The sequence below is a fragment of the Muscardinus avellanarius genome, assembly GCF_963383645.1.
Source record: "Muscardinus avellanarius genome assembly, chromosome: 9".
NCBI classification, from domain to species: Eukaryota; Metazoa; Chordata; class Mammalia; order Rodentia; family Gliridae; genus Muscardinus; species Muscardinus avellanarius.
The window spans coordinates 106060237-106083006 of NC_137795.1; the positions used below are offsets into that span (position 1 = coordinate 106060237).

Below are 22770 nucleotides of genomic sequence, written 5' to 3' on the forward strand. Positions count from 1 at the left end.
CATAATAATAAAAACATCATGGTACCAGCACAAAAACAGATACATAGACCAATGGAGCAGAATAGAAGACTCAGAAACAAATCCGCACACTTACAGCCAATTGATTTTTGACAAACTGGCCAAAAACATACACTGGAAAAAAGATAGCCTATTCAACAAATGGTGTTGGCAAAACTGGTTAACCAAATGTAGAAAAATGGAAATAAAACCCACCTTCTCACCTGCACAAGAGTCAATTCAAGGCAGATCAAAGACTTGGAAATTAGACCAGAATTTTTTGTTCTAAAAGTGATTATGGGACAATTGATAATCTGCTAATCTAATCAGGAAATCTGAATATGTTCTTACGTTTTGAATTCTTCCATTTTAGAATCCAATGTAAAAGACTAAAGTAAAAACAAATGAATAGATAGTTAATTGTTAGCTGGGGCATGTTGTCCAGAATGGGAGATGCTTGCATTTGGAGCTAAAGAGAATCTAAGACATTATCTGTTCCTTTCCTTTACCTTATCATTCCTCACAGTGAACTGACTTTCCCAGGATCTGATCGTCTAGGGTTAGGTTTGGGCTTCCGTTCAAAGCTTCTCTGCCCTGCTTTTTGATGAGGCGGGAATGATGTATTTATTCAAACATACACTTCAAAGAATAAAACTGGCATCATTTAATTTTTTTTACAAACTTTATGTCTCCACATGCCATTTATTCCCCAGGATGAGGACTTATGCTGTGCTACTGGGTCTACCTTAAGGGAAACTCAACGATTGACATTTTAAGAACTTAACTGCCCTACTATAAATAGCACTTATATAGTGGTACATCCATCATGCTTTGGGAAATGCATAAATTGTTAGGTTGGCCTAAGCTGTATACTGTAAAAAATAAATGTAAATAAGTAAATAAATAAATAAATAAATAAATAAATAAATAAATATAGAAAATAGAAATAAGTTGCATAGGTACTGTATTAAAATGTGTGCTATTTACAAATTAATTTTCTTTGTCTAATATCTGTCAAAAAACACAAAGAATCAACCTTTTCTAAAATTAATGTGGGCTGTTTTTCTACTTCAGAATATGAAAGTAACCCCTTTTTCTGGAATATGCCCCTTTGTCCATTGCTGTTTTCTACTCTAGGAATCAGCTCTCTCCAGATTCTTTCTCTGAAATGTGACTTCCTTAAACTGTCTCCACCTCCTTATATAAAACTTGCATGCACCCCTAAACACACAAATGAAAATATTGTGAATTTGTGACATTTGTCTGCCCTTATATTTTCTGAATTCAAAATGATCATTTTTCTAGAGCTACAGAATTTTGCAACTTTATCCATAGATTTCTATTTCAGTAACTCAGATATGTATCCAAAAGAAAATGCCAGATCTTTTCAAGAAAAAATGCTTGACTTATGTTAAGAAGAAAGACTCAAAGTATTACTTAGATAAAAGACTAGCTAAAAGTTTAAATGTAATGGGTTAACTTCAAGGTGTGTGTGTGTGTGTGTGTGTGTGTGTGTGTGTGTGTATCAAGTAATTTAGGGTTTAATTAACAATTCCATTCTAGTAAACTCAATAAAATCTGTTTGTTATGTTACAAATTTAAGGCAGAATATTTCCTAAAAATTCAGAAAAAATAAAATGGCCAAATAAGAAATAAAATTCTGAACCCTATCACTAAGAAAAGGGAAATTGGAGGAAATGGTTTTTATTGTGATTCTTCAAGCATGTAAGACTCTACATATCTCTGCCTTGCTACAATTGGATATGTTGTTGATAAAGTGCTTAGTAAATTATAATAATTAAATTTGTCAACCAGTGTGTAGGGCAATAAAATGTATGCAATGGATTATCTGCATTTTAATACTCTACTTGCAGGTCACAGGTACTGAAATGCCCATCTGTGCAGTGAGAAGTGGTATTTTGTCAAATTTTGCCAGTGTAGCATTACACACTTTATGAAGAGATGTGTAGTAGGTTGATGGTTTCCCCCAAGGTTCTTTTAAATACTTATTTATTCTATTTCCACTGACATATCTGTGGCATTTGAAATGGTTCTGTTCTTTCCCGTTCCAAAATAAATGAGTGCAATGTAAATACAGTCACACCTCATTGCTCACAGTGGTCACATGCCATCAAGTCAGCATAATCTCTGAATTAGCAAATACTGAACCAGCGTTCTTGGGGGAAATATTTAGTCTCGTTCCTGTGAGACTCTGGCCACCACATTTTTGTCATTCAATCAATGTAGAAACCTGACTTAGGCGTGTTTGTTTAAAGACACCTTACATGGTATTCACTTCTGTTTCACTAACAGTAGACTCACTGTAAACAGCACTAAAACACACCTCAACAAAAGCTCGTCTGACACAAATATTTTCTCTGTAAGGCAAATCCTAAGATTCCTTGTGTTAGAAAGTACTAACCGGTACTTTAGCACTGATGAGTGATAAAGAGGCATTTTATAAAATGAAATAAACCAAAAGAAAAAAAAACACATAAATGTGAAAAAACATGGCAATAAACAGATCACAAAAAGGACACTATTTTGACAATATGAGCGCTGAAACCAGACGGCAGAGCAAGGCCTAATTAGACATCAGCTATGAATATGCAAATCCGGTGTATTTGCATATTTGTGTATGTACAAATGATGCCCAAAATGTCATGAGTGTTGCTTTTGGGGTCATAAATACGATCAGCAAGTGGATGGATTTGCAAAGCCAGAGTCCGCACATAATGAAGAATTGCATACATTTATTAGTATCTTATTAGGGGCTGCTATAAGTAACAAAATACCATAGACAATTGAGGTTGTCTATAAAAAAAGAAATATTGATTTCTAACAGTTCCAGAGCATAAAAAGTCCAAACTCAAGGTACTGGAGGATTTGGCAGCTGGTGAGAGCGGGCTTCGTAGAAGGCATCTTCATTTTATTTTATTCTCACATAGTCACAGGACTGCCTCGCTCTCTGTGGCCTCTTTAGAAGAGAACTCATCCCCATAGGAGGGAATGCCCCATTATCCAATCACCTCCTAACGCTATCCCATCAGTGCTTTGCTTCTAGGTATACGTTTTGGAAAGACACAGACATTCAGAACAGAGAAATCTGTCCTGGACCCCCAATTTTATTCATGCATTTCTCAAAAGTTATACACATTCTCTCTACTCCCATCACTCCAAAAGTTTTAAACGTTTCCAGCATCAACTCTAAATTTTATATCCAAAATCTCAACTAATTTTGTAAATCAGGCATGAGTCAGATTCAAGGTGTGAGGCATCTGGAGACAAATTGTTTTGGAGTTATGAACTTGTGAAATAAGATAAGTTATGGACTCCCAAGATAAGGTGGAATAGGCATTGGATAGACATCACTATTACAAAAGGGGAAAATAGCAAAGAAAGGGATGTCGGGTCCCAAGTTACAGGTCCCAACGATTGAGGTCAATCTTCTATGGATAACTAAGCTATCCTCCAGGTCCACCAGAATGGAGGACTCACCTCTTTTATAAAAGCCCTCCTCTCATTCCTGGGAGTGTTAACACGGGACTTAATTACATTCCATAGACCCTACCAATATAACTGCCTTGGTGATTAGGGTTCAGAATACACATTTTGAGAGGAAACATCACTCAAACCAGAGCATTTGGCAATATCTTATTAAAAGATATATAATTTATAGCAACTTTTATTCAAAATCTCCATGAGTACAGTTTAAATTTATATTGTTTGCTTCTGTTTTCTTTCCCTACTTCCTTTTCTCTTTCCTTTCTTCCTTCTCTCTTTATTTGTTCCTTTATTCCCTGAGAATCTAACATCTTATAAAATTTTTTGTTCCAACCATTATTTTATAATGACACATCTTGTTCAGCTAGAAAGAATAGGGTATAAAAACAGGGTATAAAAATCTATTTTATTTTAGTGCATATTCCAAAACTTATTTTTGGTTTTCTTAGATTTCACTGATAGCAATTAATGAGCTATTATTAATGGAATCATTAATTCTCTCCTGTCCCAAATATGGAGAGTCTTACTCTTGTGACATTTACTTTTCCTTTGAGCATTGACAACCCACTGCTTTCCCTTCATGTGGATCCTGATACCTGAGCTCTTTAGACCCTCATTTTTTTTTATCACAATGGAGGTTGAACTCAGAGATGTTTTACCAGGGAATTCTACCACTCCAGCCATATATATGTGTATATTGAAACAGGGTCTCAATAAGTTGCAGAGTGGCCTTGCTAAGTTGTTGAGGCTGCCTAGAAATCTAAAATCCTCCTGTTTCAGACTCCAAAGTACTGGGATTACAGGAATGTAATATTAATGTGCAGCTTTTTGGACCCTCTTAGAAGGGGAAAATACACCCTCTCTTTTTTGCATTAAATTTTGTTTTTCTTAACCATTCACTTCTATTGATGCAAAATTAGCTATCTTGTTTCGTATTGAATTTGCCTTTTTAGAATTAAAAGCCTTATTGATATACACTAAGTTATTTATAGGTAAATTATGGCATAATGGATACTAATTTAATATTTCAGCCCTGTTTTAGTCAATGCAATCTTATATTTTAATGGTATCCAAGTTTAAAGAGATGTGTTGTTAATCAAAACTTATCTTTGAACTCTTAGCTAGCAACCTCTGCTTAATAAAATCCCAAAGCAACCACTCAACATGGAAAAATATGGAGATTTTGTTACGTGTTTGGATTTCTGGCCTTCTTGAGAAACAAGTATTTGAACAGCACCAGCATTGCTACATAGCATGAGTTGTCTACAGGTGGAAAGAGATTCCCCACCACACATCACAAACACACTCTGTTCTCTTTTAGTCATCAGCACATTTCTCTGGTGACTTTTAATCAGAGAGAATTAGAACACTGCCACCCGTATCTCAATAAAAAATGAGAAGGTAAAGACAGATCATGGAAATACTTTGTACTAAGCCAGCATCACTCATTAGTGTGAATTGCATATCCCTTTGAGAACTGAAGTCCTGACTTCTAATTTCAAGAGCTTCGCATCATTTTATCTCTGTCAGGGCTGATTCTCTGTACAAGTTGGGTGAACATGACTCTTTTTATGGAAATAAATTAGTTCAACCTGCTCACCAGAGCCTGAGCAAGCACGCAGGTGCCACAAGGTAATGTACAGCGCCCAGAGTCACAATGAATCAGATTCCCTCCAGTACCCAAGCCTCTGAGGTGTGCGGATGACCAGGCCACTGAGGACCTTTAAGTGTTTTACCAGACAGGCCCCAACTGCTCGAGTGGAGAGGAGAGAGCCAACTAGTGCACAACATGTGTACATTATGAGCTTTATTAATCCTATTTTATGGTTGAAGCAAGTTTCACCCAAAGGCATGTGAAATCAAACCAAAAGTAAAGCATAGCTACAATGTACTACACTATAGAAATAAACTACAAACACACTGAACATATGCCCCAGTCCCTTGCAAGCAGGAGACTTTTGGGCGCATCATTTGTGCCAACTCATTTAGCTTGCAGAAAAGCACAGAAAACAAAATCAATAAAAATGATATTCTTTACTTGCCACCTCTTACGTATTGTTACTTGTCTAGCAAACTTTGTAGGAGTTGTTAGTGAAGAAGTCGGAAGAATATTAGTACTGATAGTGTAGTTTTTAAAGGGATAATTTTGGTTTTGGTTTGGGAGGTATGAATTTGAAAAGGATCAAGCATAGATATGTGGTAGCTGAAGAAGTGATAAACTTCTAAGATTCTCTTTAGAAATTAAGAGGGTGGAGATCAATTAATTCACATATTCAGGATGTTTCAAGGAGAAACTTGAAATATCTGTTACTGCTTTGAAATCCTTGGTGGCAACAATGCATCATGAGAAAGCTCTGCCTTTGTTCATGATACAGGTTCTCTCTTGTCTACACTATTAAAATGTTGGCTTCTTGGAGCCCGAGTCTTTGCTCTCCCTGACTCGGTATCCCCACTATCATTCCCGATCTTGCATCACTGAATAAGAGGGATCTTTCCAAGAAGCAAATCTGAGCGTGCGCCTCTGCTTAGGACAACATCATTGCACAAATAGACACACACCTTCCAGAGACCATGTTGGGTTTTCCTCTTCCAGCTAAACCTGTTCATGACCTGTGAGCCTTCACATTAAGGTCACACAGAACTGAGCTCTTTAAAACAATTGAGTATTCTGTTTCCCCCATCTGTCTGGGTTTGTATTACTCAACTCTCTTTTCACAAAATATTCCTCCCTCCCTCCCTCCCTCCCTCCCTCCCTCCCTCCCTCCCTCCCTTCCTTCCTTCCTTCCTTCTTTCCTTCCTTCCTTTTTTTCTTCCTTCCTTGCTTCCTTCTTTTATTCTTTTCATTCTTCTTATCTTCCCTTTCATTTTTCTTCCTCCTTTTTCTTTTTTCTTCCTTTTTTCCTTTCTTATTTCCTTCCTTCCTTCTTTTCTTCCCTCTCTTCCTTCCTCTATTTCCACTCTTCCTTACATTCTCTCACTCCCTTCCTTCCTTCTTTGTGTGTGATACTTGTAATTGAACCCAGGGGCCTTGTGTGTGCTACACCATTTCTCTATCACTGAGTACACTTCATCCTATTAGTTCTTTCTTAAAACTCACCCTTTTACCTCAGTAACCCCACAGACATGTGCAATTCTGTGGATGTGGTAAATATCTCAGTAAATACCAGTCAATACCAGACATTTTTTTCCAAATTTATTTTTTATTTTATTTTTTTAATTTTTATTGGTGCATTGTAGTCATACATCTTAATAAGGTACAAGATAGTGGAGGCAAAGATGCACACAGCAGTCACCCACTTAGCCCTTACCCAGTTCTCACCCCATTTCCTCCCCCTCTCTCCATCTCATGTTTGCCTTAGTGATTGACTTTGATATGTTTGTTAATATTCATCATGTACAGTAGAGAATTTCCCTCTTTTCCCCTTCTTGTCCCCTCAGGTCACCTTATTTGCTTATCTATAATATCTCCTTCGTCTAGAGTTTTTCCTATGACCCATTTTCTCCCTAGCTTCTGCATATTAGGGAGAATATCAGATTTCTTATTTTTTGTGACTGACTAATCTCACTTAGCATAATGTTCTCCAGTTCCAGTCATTTCCCTGTAAATTATGGAATTTTGTTTTTCTTTATGGCTGAGTAAAATTCCATTGTGTATATATCCCATAGTTTTGTCATCCATTCATCTGTTGGTGGACATCTTGGCTGATTTCATAGTTTGACAATTGTGAAATAAACAGCTATGAACATAGATACACATGCATTAGTTTGGTAGTTTGGTTTCCATTCTTTTGGGTAGATACCCAGAAGTGGTATTGCTGGATCAAATGGTAAATTTGTTCCTATTCTTCTGAGGATCCTCAAAAGTATTTTCCAAAGTAGTCACAATAATTTGCAATCTCACCAACAATGTTTTAGAGTTCCCACTTCTCCATATCTTCGCCAGCATTTGTTGTTGTTTGTGTTTTGAATGATTGCCATTCTTGTTGGAGTTAGGTGACATCTCAGGGTAGTTTTGATTTGCATCTCTCTGATTGCCAATGATGTTAAACATTTTTTCACGCATTTATTGGCCATTTGAATTTCTTCTTTCATGAAGTGTCTATTTAATTCACTTGCCCAATTTTGACTGGGTTATTTGTTTTTTTTAGTGCTGGGTTTCTTGAGTTCTCTGTATATTCTAGATATTAGTCCTCTATTGGAGGAGTAGGTGGCAAAAATCTTCCATTCTGTTGACTCTTGATTGAAGTTCTTGGCAGTTTCTTTTGCTATACAGAAGCTTTTCAGTTTGTTGCAAACACACATATTGATCCACCTTTCAGTTTCTTGTGCCTTTGGGGTCTTGTTGAGAAAGTTTTTACCTTTGACTATGTGTTGCAGTGTTGGACCTCTGCCCTCTTCAAGGAGCCTCAAGGTCTCTGATCTGATTTCAAAGTCTTTGATCTATCTTGAATTGACTCGTGTGCAGGGTGAGAAAGTGGGGGTTATTTCCATTTTTCTGCATATGGATAACCAGTTTTCCAACACCATTTGTTGAACAGACTATATTTTTCCAGCGTATGTTTTTGGTCTCTTTTTCAAAACAAATAAATTGGCAGTAAGTGTGTAGATTTATTTTTGAGTGTTCTATTCTGCTCCATTGGCCTCTGAATTTGTTTTTGTGCCAGTTCCATGCTGTTTTTATTACTATGGCCTTGTAGTGTAGTTTAAAGTCAGGTATTGTGATCCTTCTGCATGGTTTTCGTTGCTGAGAACTATTTTGGCTATTCTGTTTTTTGTTGTTGTTTGTTATTCCAAATGAAATTAAGGACTGATTTTTCTATGTCCACAGGAATGAACTTGGTAATTAATGGGTACTGAATTGGTCTTTTACCTTCTTGGTTAAGTTATTCCTAACTATTTTATTTATTTATTTATTTATTTATTTATTTATTTATTTATTTGTGTGTGGGGGAGGTATCCTGACTAAAAGTGTTTTCTAGATTTCATTTTTCTGGATTTTGTATTCAGACACTTTTCTGAATTTGCTAATCGGTTTTGTAAGCCTTTTGGTTGAGTTTTCTGAGTCCTCTAAGTATAGATAGTATCATGTCATCTGCAAGTAGTGAAAGTTTTATTTCTTCTTTTCCTATTTGTACTCTTTGGATATCCTTTTCTTCCCTTATTGCTCTCGTTAGAGTTTCAAATATTATATTTAAAAGAAGTGGTGATAATGGATATCCTTGCCTTGTTCCTATTTTTAGGAGGAATTCTCCCAGTCTTTCCCCATTTAATATGGTGTTGGCTGTGGACCTATCATAGATTGCCTTTATGATTTTGAGGTATGTTCCTTATATTCAGATTTTCTGCAGTGCTTTTAGCATAAATAGATGCTGTTTTTTTGTCAAATGAGTTTTTAGGGTCTATTGAAATGATCATATAATTTTTGTCTTTGGTTCTGTTTATGTGATGAATTACGTGGATTGATTTTCATATGTTGAAACAGCCTTGCATTTCTGGGATGAACCCTACATGGTCATGGTGTATGATTTTCTTGATGTAGTTTTGGATGCATGTTGCTAGTATTTTGTTTAGAAGTTTTGCATCCAAGTTCATCAAAGATATAGGCTTCTAGTTTTCCTTCCTTGAGCTGTCATTATTTAGTTTTGGTATTAATGTGTTGTTAGCATCATAGAATGTATTTGCAAGAGTCCTTTTCTTTCTATTTCATAAAATAGATTTAGGAGTATCAGGATAAGCTCCTTTATAAAGGTTTTATAAAATTCACTTGGGAAGCCATCTGGTCCTGGGCTTTTCTTTGATGGTAGGCTCTTTATTGTTGCTTTAATCTCTTTGATTGTTATTGGTTGGTTTAAATTTTCTATATCTTCTTGACTCAATTTAGGAAGGTTGTATTTATCTAGAAAGTTGCCAATTTCTCCCAGATTTTCCATTTTGTTGGAGTATACTTTTTCAAAGTAGTTTCTGATAATCCTCTGGATTTTTACACTTTTGGTGGTAATATCTCCTTTTTTATCTTTGTAATTTGGGTCGATTCTCTCCTCTCTCTCTCTCTCTCTCTCTCGGTTAAGTTGGCTAAGTGGTTTATCTATCTTGTTAATATTTTCAAGAAACCAGCTTTTGATTTTGTTGATTTTCTGTATTGTTTTTTAGAAGAGCTTTTTTCATATCTATGAAATAACTTGTCGACAGTTCTAAGTTCATTTGATTTGATGAAATCTTTGATTTTTTTTCTCTGATTTTATTTTTAGTGTTTTAAAATAATATAGAATTTGAGGTATAGTAAAGCCAAAACATCAGAAAACATCTGACATTGAAAAGATAGTTCACTCATCCATCATTCTTAGGAGGAGAAAGGTAACCCTGTCACAGGATGGGGTTGGAGGGCATACAGGGAATCCCCAGCACTTGACAGGAGGCACAAGGAGAGTGGGGAATGTGGGAATGTGAAAAAAAGATTTTTTTTGTGGTTTCCACAGGAAGACATGGGCAAGGCAGTAAGTGGGTATACAGTTGGCTGGCTTGAATACTATCAGCAAGTGCTGGAACAGGAACTATCACAAGTCACCTGGCATTGGACTCTGGGATGGTAGGGCAAGTGGATTCTGGGCCAGAAAATGAGCGCTAGAAAAAGGATATCATTGGTTTGTGGATTCTTGATTCATTGTTTTGTACTGGCTGGCTCTAAAAATTGATAAACTCTCTAAGGTTCATCTCTCCAAGATCAGCAAAGCCCCAAATATCAAAACATCAGAATACAGCAAATAAAAGACATGGATAAGACAGAGGAAACTGGAAGAAAGACATAGCAGCTTCTAGAAATGACCAGGATGGCTGCCACTGCCCCTCACTGTCCCCTGCCATTCCTCTTAGTCCATCTTTACTAATAAGGAGCATTGATTTTTTCCCTCAGTATTATATAAATTGATACTGAACCCCCCCCTAGCTCTTCATCCAACCAAATAGTTATTCTTTCACCTATATAGCACAGAAATTTACACACCAACAGTGACAATGATGTTTGAAATGGAACTACTGGTTTTGAAAAGTCTGAAATAAATGTTGGGCATAATTTAAACTAAAAGACAGTCTGAGGAGTTTCATAATGTCTGGATCTTTCCCTCACCTCTGTACCATTTACTTAAGATTCATAATTTTGGATACATTTTACCAAGCAGAAGAATAGATTTTCTATGGTCAAAAACCATAAAGCCATTTTCATCAAACAGCAATATTATCACAGAGAAGGCAAGTTTAACTTGTTTGGCTTTTTCATTCACAAAAATAAAATAAAAAGAGCTTCAACCTAGATTTCCTACAGATGGATTTTATGGTAATTTTCAGAAAGTGCTTATTATCTATGCATTATCAGATATATTAGAACCATAACTCTGCTTAAAAGTGGATTGCTCTGATATTTTTGATGTCATGAGTTATGAGTAGATAGGAGGGAGGAGAGAATGTGTGTGTGTGTGTGTGTGTGTGTGTGTGTGTGTGTGTGAGAGAGAGAGAGAGAGAGAGAGAGAGAGAGAGAATATATCACCATTTTGGGAGGCAGAAATTATCTCAGGTTCAAAATTATTTTAAATTATTTTATATTGAATAATATAATTTTTAATAATGTAATTTCAAAAAATTACCAATATTTTCATGTGTCTACTCTTGATTCAAGTGAGCAAACCATACAATTATCCATTCATGAGTTATCATACATTATATCTTTTCAGGATGTAATTAAATAATAAATAATTAAGGAGTAACTCTATCTTGCTTCTAAGTTCCAATAAATATTTATCTCAAGTTCTGTGTTAAAAGGATACTTAAAATTTAGTAACTTTAATCTTAGAGTGGGCAAGATTTTATAAGTGTTCAATTAAAAGAAAAAACATAGCCGGATGTGGTGGCACACGCTTGTAATACCTGTGCTTGGGAGGCTGAGACAGGAGGCTTGCACGGGTTCGAAGCCAGCCTCAGTTAGTGAGTGAGGCTCTCAGAAACTTAGTGAGACCCTGTTTCCAAATGAAATATAAAATAGGTCTGGGAGTATAGCCCAGAGGTACAAATAGAAAGTCTCTGGGTTCCACCCCCAGTACCACCAAAAAAAAAAAAAAAAAAAAAAAAAAAAAAAAAGAAAGAAAGAAAGAAAGAAAGAAAGAAAAATATATATTATATTTAAAATAATTTGTCAGTTAAATTTGAGCCTTTGAGTTATAAACAACTCCAGTATGACTATGCCAGCAGAATTTCATGTGTTTGGGGTTTTTTTTGTACACTGTATTCATACATCTTAATGGAGCACAAGATGGTAGAGACATACATGAACACATCACTCATTTAGCCATTCCCCAATTCCCACCCCATCGTCTCCTTTCTCCCTCCTTCGCATGTTTGGATTACTGACTGACTTTGATATGTCTGTGAATGTATATCATGTACATTAGGAGTTTCCCTCTTTCCTTCTCCCACCCACCCCTCAGATCACCTTATTTGCTCTTCTATGGTTTCTCCTTCTTAGAATTTCCTGATTTAATCTATTTTTAAATAACAAACCTATGGTTATAATATTTAGATAAAATCGTACCGTTACATTATGTATAAATATACACTCTCAGAAAGTAAACAGTGCCATACTAGGTGGCATTATGAGTAAATAACCTAATAGAAATCAGCTTTTGCCTTGTTATTACAGATACACATTGTGCCCGTTTTCAAAAATACTTTTATTAGTGCATGATAGTCTCATATCATATTGTGGTTCATAATGCTAGTTATACACCATTATGATGATGCGTGAGTTTTTTCTTGGCTCCTGCCACTCCTCCTTTTTCTTATGCATGGTACAGACGTTGACGTTATTATTCTCATAACACAACATAAATGGAAGTGTTTTCTTTATTGATTCCCCCCTCTCCTGCACCCTCTTCTGGGTCTCTGCCCTCACTACACTGGGGATTCTTCTCCATTATCTGAAGTCCCTCTTATATTCCAATTACTCCCTAGCTTCTGCATTTGAGAGAAAACAGATGGCCCTTCACTTTCTGTGACTGGCTACTGTCACTTAATATAATGTCCAATTTAAGAAGGGTTTATTGTACCAAGAATGCAAAGTGGAGCCATCAAAAATCTCTACCTTAGAAGAACTCCATGCCCACTGAGGAAATCAAACTCACGCATAGAGAATTTTACTGTAACATTTGGTACGGCAAATGTGTGCAAGGCCATGTGGCAGTCGGCAAAGGCTGTTTCGCACAGCAAAGCATTCTTGTAGGTGAAGCTTTGATAAGGTTTTGATGATGCTGAAAAATAACCTGATAAAGGAAAAGTGGTAGTTCAGAAGGAAAGGCAATAGGTAGTCAGCAAGAGTCAGTTGACTGTGGCAGATAAAAAGAACGATGGTGCTAAATAATGAGACTGTGGGAAAGGCAGAAGTTGCCATTGAAAGTGTCACACAGCCGGGCGTGGTGGCGCACACTTGTAATCCCCGCGCTTGGGAGGCGGAGACAGGAGGATCGCGCAGGTTCGAAGCCAGCCACGCATGCTGGTTTAGGAGACCCTAGCAAAAAGAAATATTAAAATATTATATTTAAGTTATCAAAAGCTTGGTATCAGACAAATGAAACTGTTATGTGAGATTATCATTTTTAATTTTGGATAAATTGCTATAATACTAGATGTCAACCACTAAGCCAAGCATAGGAAGGAGGGATGGGGAGGGAATAGGATGGGGATCCGGTGGGGGCTGACTGGGTGATGTGTGCATGTATGTCTACAAAAGTTTTTGTATCCCACTATGATGTGTGAATACAGTGCACCAATAAAAAATTTAAAAAAAATAAAAATAAAAATGTAAAAAAAGGTCTGGGAGTGTAGCCCGGAGGTAGAAGGGCTTCTAGGAACCCCAGTACCACCAAAAAAAAAAAAAAAAAGTGTCAAAGACCATGCTGCACAACTTGGATTCTTATCTTCTCAGCAAAAGAGTTTATTTTAGAAAGATGTCTCTAGTTTTCTAGCTTTATTGTAGAAAATAGGTGGGAGGAAAATAAAGACCAGAGGATGAAAATTTCTTTCTTTTTTTTTTTTTGTGGTACTGGAGATTGAACCCAGGGGTATTCTACCTCCGTGCTATACCCCAAACCCTACTTTTTATTTTTATTTGGATACAGGCTCTCACTAAGTTGCTGAGGCTGCCCATAAAACTGCAATTCTAGTGTCTCAGCCTCCCGAGTACTGGGATTATAGGCATGCACCTCCACCACCATAGGTGGCGGGAATTACTAGAGATAGATATACCTATAGAATATTCATGTCGGTCAGTCTCTCAGGTAATTGGGTATTTCAGTCTACATTTTATGGAGAAATGAAATCAGATAACTCTGACATCACTGACATTGTATTATTAGAGATCAAGCATGTTATGTTGTAATGGCGCTGTGGGCTCTTTTCCTCTATTCAACTAGAATTTGTTGAATAGGAAAATTAAAACTAATGCCTTGCTGCAGCTTCAACAAGTCTTTATTACAAAATAAGTAGGAAATAGAAAGAGTAAGAAAAGCAACATGCCTGGCAGCCACTCTGGAGAGCCCAAGAGTGGAATTCTGGCCGCTCTCCATCCGTAGCCATTAAATAGATTTTGTATTGCTATATTCTTATCAGCATTACCAAGGCAATGGGCTAGTAACTTATTTTTTGCCAGGTAGTACCTCTTTGTCTTGGGACAGTGCACTTACTAAGTGCAGGGCCCAATAGTCTAACTTGTTTCCACTTCTGTGTCTTGGGATGTATTGGTTGTTCATCAACTATGGGTGCTTTGCAGTGGCACATGGAGTTTACCTTTCCTATACCCAGACTGGTTCACAAAGACAGGGAGTAAACACAGGTGCTGATTGCCTCTATGTAATGTTACGGCCAAAAGCTTTACTATGGGTAAACATAAGAACTAAGGCAGAGAGAGGGGAGCTCTGCAGTTTAACAGCTGCCACCCCTTCCTGCCTGAGTGCCTGTACAACACTCAGGCTCTGACCACTTTTTACATTTTGGAAATTAATACCAGAGCAATTTTTCAAGACTGGCACAAAGCACTTTATGGCAATCACCATATTTTAAGGAAAAGTTTTATATAAAATATGAAATGCTAGTATTTATAAAAAAAAGACTTGATTTTTTTATTTCTTCCCAATGTGGAGGTGATTTTTCAGTATATCTCTAGACCATTTTATGAAAGATCTATTTTAAAAAATAAATTTTAACTATTTGTTTAAGTTAAAACCACAGATACATTGAAAGAAAAGGGAGTAGGTTAGAAGGATGTAATCAGATCTAGTCAAATACAGATGGAATGATAAAGGCTTAATCCAAGTTTATGTCTTTTTTAGAACTAAAAAATAATGGAATTGAAATAAAACAAAGTATGTATTTGTCCATGACCACAACCTCAAAAGCATTGTGTGATGTGATTCTTTATTTTTTTGACAATCAAGACATTGGGCATAGTTGTTGTAGCACCATAGTAGATCAGAGTGATTTAGAAATTTCTTTTCTAGTACCTAATTTCAATGAAAATATATAAAATACTGTTTATTATATCTTAATCTAATTCATTAAAGCATGAATGGTAACATTCTATCATTCAACATATATTTAATGAACACTGATTTTTATCAGGTTTATTTTAAGGTGCTGGGCTTCAAGATGAACAAAACAAAATCATTCTCAGAGGAGATATGCTTTAGGTATACAAATACAGCAATATGAGGTATAGATAAGTACTTTGAAAAAAAATGAAGTTTAGTGAATACAGAAACAATGAAGATGGCTTTCACACTATTTTATGAAGAATGGTCAATATATAAAACAGTGATATTTGTAGATTTGAATTTATGCAAAGCTTGGGAAATTCTACTTTTATTTTTTTCAGAGACATAGGAATTATTTTTTTTAGGAAAGTAAGAAATACACTTTCAAGGAAGAATCCAGGCCATCCAAAAAGTGAGAGAAGCCCCTTTCGGAATGCAGGACTCCCTTTGTATAGGGTGCTTTTGTGAGGGACTTACAGGAGGATGAGCTCAGTCTGGTATTCACATGATTTAGGGTGCTTTGGTCATCTTCTATGTCCTGACCTTCATTGCCTTTGTCCTGACCTTCACTGTCTTCACAGGTATACATTGTGTTTAAAATGTTAAGGATAACCAATAATGCCCAAGGAGATTGCTCTCTTGAGTATTCTCAAGGGGATTCCTCTTTGGTGTGACCTCTGTTTTCTGATCAAATGTACCACTCTGAGAATAGTAAACAAAAATTTTGGGGTATAACAGGACTTATCACAGGCTTCTACATAAAGTTACATTTTTCTTATTTTTTTCTTTATGTCTTTCTACCTAATTATTTTATTTTGTTAATCCTACCTCATCTCCCATCTTGAATCCTCAGTCCCTTAATCTTTATGAGGGAAAATTTTCATCTCCTATAGATGCTTTAGGCTAGAAAAAAGTGTTGGCCTTGCCTAGCCACAGATTAAAAGTCTCCTTCTAACTGACCCAAGGGAGACAGAGAGATCTCAACTACTGGCCTCAGTAGTTGAGATGGGTTTTTATAATCAGGTTACAAGTTAATCACTGAATGACATAGCCTTAGGATAATGAGAATCAGTAAGTTGTTATTTTTTCCCCAAGTGCCTATATTTCTGGTATGCCCACCATGCCAAAGCTGCCCACTGGGGTTCCTGATTTGACATCCACAAGCCTGTTTATTTCGGTTCGATGGTCAACAAAGCCATTCATATGCTTTTTGATGGGATTGTGATTATAGTAGGAAGCTACATAAAAAAATGACAATTAGTATATGGTATAATAACTTCAATATTTTGGCACAATATTTTTCCTAGCTCATTACCCTGAACTATCCATTGATTACTTCTATTTCAAAGATATATTTCAAACTCTTGAAGTAATTTGGCATTTATTTGCATAAATTATGTTAAATATATATCTTTAGAATTTTACATGGAAAATATATATGCTTATATATGTAATGTGCATATAAATATGGAATATGCCACATATATTACATATTACATGCATGTATATGATGCAATAATAATCATATTATATGTATGCAACACATAATTATATATGAATATCCTTGATAATACATGAATTTTTATATATTAGATAGACAAGGAAATTGATAGCTAAATGTATAAAATCTAGACTATGTACCAATATATTACTCATTAACATAGGTGATCTCTTGTGGTTGTATTCTCAATATTTCTGTGTTACTTAATTTCTTTTAAACAGTAAGCATATATAACATTTTTGTAACTATATAGCATACGTATTTGAGAAAACATTAACCTTTTACCTGTTAGACACTTCTCCAAAATGCTTTATCCACATTAAGTAAAGACTAAAGATATTCTTTTATTTTAAAAGGCCTTTCCTACCCTAATACTTTAATAAATTGGGCACATTTCCAGCTGAGTTATTGTTAGAAACAAAATTGTGGAAACACTATGATTTTGCATTCACTTTTTGACTAGCCATTATTGTTGTTCAGATTGCTTAAACAGTTCAACCACACATTTATAATCACTCTATAGAAAACTTAATTCTAGGGAGTGATATGTAATCAGGATAATAGGGGGGGAAAGTGACTTGTCCTAAAATAAGCACAATATATGATTAGATGTCAAATTAAATTTTAATGTATTTTGTGGGTAATAGAACTGAACCCTGATGGATCTTATTTGCATTATTATACAACATGCCAGACTCTTAAAAGTGCATGGTTAGTGTAAAAGTGTACGTTATATAACAAAGATTGTTTAAGGAATTTCATAATTGTCGAACCTGCTCTGAGCTCACATACACAGGGGTCATTGTGATATTTTGGAATTATTTAACCCATTCATAGAGGAGCACCTTTGATTTTGTAATGTGGGAAATCTGGTTGGCAGAGCATTTTATCAGTTTCAAGCTATCCACTGGAGACTTACCATTGGTAAAATGCAACTGGTCCACATGAATAACTTTTCTTCATATTTTAATGAAATAATCTTAGGACTGTCTGAAAAAATAAGCAAAAGTTATTCTTCCTGTCACATTTCTCATTGCCATAAATGTAAGGTAGAAAGGCATCAATATTTGCATAACTTACTATTCTGTAACTGGGACTGAATGTAGATTTGCATTTAGGAGAACATATAAGAGCGGTGATTTCTTTCTTCTATTTAACCTGAGGCAGCGTTTACATCCTGCAATTTGAATGAGAAATACTTTATGTCAATTAATATATAGTGAAGGTGTATAAAACAATGATGTGTCTATTACTCAACTGACACTGATATGAAGTTGATGGCAAAATCACATTCTAGAGGTCAGGATGGACTCCCCTCTGTTTTTCATTTATTCACTCTTCAAGAAAGGAATTTTTAACAACAGCTGGATTATAAATTCAACCTAAGATCTGAAAATCAGATTCCATTTTCCTCTCCTTTATGTCTCATCACAAAAGATAAAGATATCACCATTGGAATTCAGCTTTGACAGTACAGATGATTAAGCTTAAGTCTAATTGGCTTTGCAGTGTTAGCAGAAGCCAACATTTAATGGTTGATTTTCCCCCCTTATTAAAATAAACCTCTGTGATTCAGAGTCCCAGACAACAGAAGTCTGTTGATTAAGTGTCTTTTTATGGGCAATAAATAACTGGGTATAAGGAAACGAAAGTTCAAAAAATTTTCCCTATTTTTTTTGTAATTTGGCTTTATCTAAACTATCAGTATTTGAGATAGTTGGATGAATATAATTGTTTGAAAAGAAAACAGATTTTAAGTAATGTTTATAATAAATGTACTCACAACTCACTTTATAGAATTATGAGGAGAAGCTTGGAGTAGCAGGTAGGGATCTAAAGACCCTGAGGATGAGAATGAGGATGAGGATGAGGATGGGGATGGAAATGGTGGCCTCTTCTGCTGATGCATCATGGGGACTCAGCTTGTGGAAAGCTTTACTTATCAGATGAACCAAACTGTTCCCCATGGTGATTCAAGGAGACAAGTGTCAAACGTGAGACATGAGATATGAGGATGTGAGCAGAGAAGACACTTCTCCAACAGGCTTTAAGCTTGCTATTATTTTTCTCCAGTATCTCCCTGTGGAGTGTTTTAGCCATTCCTTGCTTAAACCTAGGGTCAGCTTTTGCCCAATTTGTAATTCTAAAGGAAGTGGAGCTCTTCAGTTTGGCAGGGGTCTCTAGGATCTCAAAATCAGAAGATGCCTGAAATGGAATTTTGAAAATGTTTTAATGATTCATGTCTAATAATGATGACTAAGCTTCTATTTGTACAAATACTTTAATTTTTATAAACAGTTTCTCCTTGAACTAGTCCATGAACTGAAAGTGCACTGACCAGCAGAATATTATAAAAATCATCTCATTTTTAAATTTCTGGTGTCAATAAGTAGATTATGAAAGCATTCCACATGATCACTTGGATCTGACAATAGTGACAAAATTGTCCATACCTTTCAATAATTTATATACTTTAATAATCTTAATGTAATCCCCTTATTTAAAAGTAGAATTACTAGAGTCACAGTATGGCTAAGTAAGTGAGGATATGTGTGTCAAGTGAAGTAAAAGAATATTGACCACCACATTTTCCATTACAAGTAGAAGGAGCCAGTAAAGAATTCAAGGTGGACATCAGACAAATATAAAGAAGCTCCCGAAAGTTCAATTAGTTATACACTCTGGATACCTCTACAGAGGCACTAAAATATAGTGGAAAAAATTTTAAAATAAAGAAGTGAATATGCCATCTAGCACTGTATTCCAGGTTTCTGTATTCTCTTGTCCTAAAGGAGGAACAAATTTTTTTTAGTAAAACATACATTTATAAATCATGAACAGTTATTCTTCTTATAGAAGAAAATGCTGAATCTCACAATTGCTTAGTGATAAATTTTTTTATTAAACTCTAGATTACCAAAGTCAAATTTGAAGTATATAACATGTTGAGTTTGTATTATAAATATTATAATTGAAGTAAAACTTTATATTGATAAAGTCTTTTATGGTTATTGTTCATCAATAATTATGCCCAAATTCACTTTTCCACATATATTGAATAAAAGAATGAACAGAATGAAAGCCCAGTACTCTGGATTTCTCAGGAAAAATGCTTCATCAATTCTCATCTGTCCTGTGCAGGTACCCATTGGAAATGGATGATAATATACTCAAACATGACTGACATGTTGTTGCTTTTTCTTTTAGGGGCTGATGTGATCAACTTTGATGGCCATGTTGTGTTACCATATAGATTCAGGAACAAGAAGATGAAAACACTGAAAGATGTCATTGCCCTGAAGTTTAAAACCTCTGAGAGTGAAGGGGTCATCTTACATGGAGAAGGACAACAAGGAGATTACATTACTTTGGAACTAAAAAAAGCCAAGCTGGTCCTCAGTTTAAACCTAGGTTTGTTTAGATGTACATTTTTCTATATATTAATATTTCCATTAGGCAAATGCTAATTACTAAATTCTTTGAATGGAAATTATAAAAGGGTTCATATTATGTTGTCAATTATTTTCTTAATCCCTAGTGGTTGGTTGATGTATATTCGTATGATGCACATATTCATGTAAAATAGTTATTAAATACCTATACTATGCAAGGTATTCTACTAGCCTATAGCATACACCTGGGAACAGGTAGACAGGGTCCTTAAGCTCATGAGGTTTATGATTTAGTGCAGAAGTTAGGCAATGCATTGTTTATTATTACTATAAAATAACTAAATAAAAATAATCCTAGCTATTGATTGCTGGGATCATAGTATGGCTACATATTTGCTTTTCTAACTTAATATGGGTAAGTGAGGATACCTGTGTCCATTGGAATAAAAAAAAAACAATGGCCCTACTTTAAATAGCTTCCCCAAATCAGTTAAATAGGTTAATTGGTGAGGGACATAGGTTTATATGTTTCCTCCCAAGACAATTGGGCCTGTATTAGAGGGTGCAGTGGAAAAAGTCTTCTATGAGGAGAAATTTATCAAGCTGAAACATAAAAGGTGGAGAAAAACAAACTAATGATGAAGACAGAAGACATAAAAGGACTTCATAGGGAGGAAATTTTGCAGGTAAAGGGCTGGCAGGAACCAGAAACAAGGAGAAGGCTGGTGTGGATAAATGTAATGAGATGTTGGGGTAGGTGATAAAATCCAAGAGGTATCCCAATCCTCTGAAATGCTGCAAGTTGGTAAAAGATCTAAATATCATTTTAAGAATGGATACCAACTTGGAGGCTTTAAACTCTATGACATTCTGATCTTAGTTTTAAAAGTATACTGACACTTTTGCAAGAGAAGTTGCTTGCACTCGTTTGAAAGTCAATGCAAGATTTCTGTGAAGGTCAGAGAGAGAGCACTGGCTTGTATGAAGTAGACACCTGGGGAGATACAGAGAAATGTGCCTATTTGGGAGATTATTTTAGTGGTAAATTCTGTCTGACATGTGATGAGTTGGATATAACATAAGAATAAAATATGATTCCTAGGATTTGGACTTGAGCACCAGACAGATGTCAGTGTCGTCTTTAGAAACTGGAAAACGTTTAGGAGGAAGTATTAAGATCTGTTTGAACATGGTGCATTTGAGTTGCTTATGACATGTATAAATAGAAGTTTCTATTATAGAGCTGTCCATAGGAACCTGAGAGGAGAAAGTGATAAAATGGAGATTAAGTAGACAGTGAGTAGCAGGATATAAAGAATGTGTAGTATCACAGAGACCAAGGAAAGAAGAGAAGTGGCCTACAGTGTTGAATTTATCTAATGTGCTCTATCAGATAAAGACAGAGAAGCAAATATTGGTTTTGACAGCATGAAGGTGATCATTGATTTACTCTCAGGGTAGTAGAAAGAGTTGTCTTAACAACTTTTGTAGTTAACAAAAAAGGTTAATTATATGGAAATAAATATTTTGAATATAGTCTAACTAGAAGTAAAGGCAGAGAAAAGAACTGTTGGCTGGAAAAGGAGGTGACTCAAAGGAGTTTTTTTTGTGCTTTTATTCTTTTGAAATGCACAATACTAGTGCATATTTGTACATTGGTAATGCAGATAGAAGTTTTTGTCAACATTCTCACTGCTCTAGTCCAAAACAACTGGCCTTATATCCTATAGGATAGAAGTTTTATTTGCTCACAGGTTTTGGAGATTTTAGAGGTTCAGTCCAAGTTAGGCTGGGTCTGTAGAGGTTAAGGCCTGGTGACAGGGAGCAGAGAGATGCAGACAGTAATGCTCTGCTCTCACATCATGGAGACAGGAATCCAGAGAAAGAGAACAGGGAGAGAAGGAATGCTATAGAATACCCAATGCTGCATCCCCAGGGACCCTCCTCAAGCAAGCCTTACCTCCAGCAAAGCTGCCTATTCTCTGTTAGGTCTCAGATGATGTTTTGAATTCAAACCATCACACTAGGATCTACTAAAAGCTAAAGAAAAGATCTACAATATTGATTCTGGTATCAAACTTACAGTTCATGCAAAGCAGTGATTATCTCTTTCTCTTGCTTGGCTAAAATTTCCAGGTTCTAAGTAAGGGCTGTGTCAAGGGTATTATAAAAGTTCCATAAGTTTTTCTGTTGGCATATAAAAATTCTTGAAAAATTTGTTATAAAATATATAAATAGCTAATATTTTCATGTCATCTGCATCACAATAGAAAGCTACAAAAGTGAACATGAGGACACCATAAAGACCCTGCCTATTTGACTTCCTTATGAATTACCAACTTCAGTGGCCAAACATTCCTGAATATAGCTTATGTTCTATATATTAACTTATATTACTTTGAAAATTAATACTATGCTAAAAATGCAACTTCAAATATATTATACATATACACTATACTATAGAACTTATGACATTCAAAATTGGATCTGATGGAAATAATAGCTCCTATAAGAAAAGGAAGAGGGGTATAAAATCACACAAAAAGTACATATCACTTAAGCTTGGTCTGGTGGTGTGTGCTTGTAATGTCAGCACAGAGAAGACTGAGCCAGGAGGACTACAAGTTTGTGGACAGCCTCAGCAAATAGCAAGACTCTCAGCGACCTAGCAAGACCCAGTTTCAAAATGCAAAAACAGGGCTGGGGATCTATCTTGAAGGTAGAATGCCCTTGGGTTCAATCCCCAGTACCAAAAAAATAAATAAATAAAAGTAGGATTACTTAATTATAAAACATTAATTTTTAC

The 22770-nt window shown here is 35.5% G+C and overlaps 1 protein-coding gene across 1 annotated transcript in view; it reads left to right on the forward strand.

Annotated features, from left to right (window-relative positions):
- CNTNAP2 (contactin associated protein 2) overlaps positions 1-22770 on the forward strand; it is a gene marked incomplete at both ends in the record, with an annotated part of 1557236 nt that overhangs the window by 331589 nt on the left and 1202877 nt on the right. The window contains one exon of the mRNA XM_080701281.1: positions 19780-19983. Coding sequence (XP_080557407.1) covers positions 19780-19983 — 204 coding nt within the window. The remainder of the gene's footprint in view (positions 1-19779; positions 19984-22770) is intronic.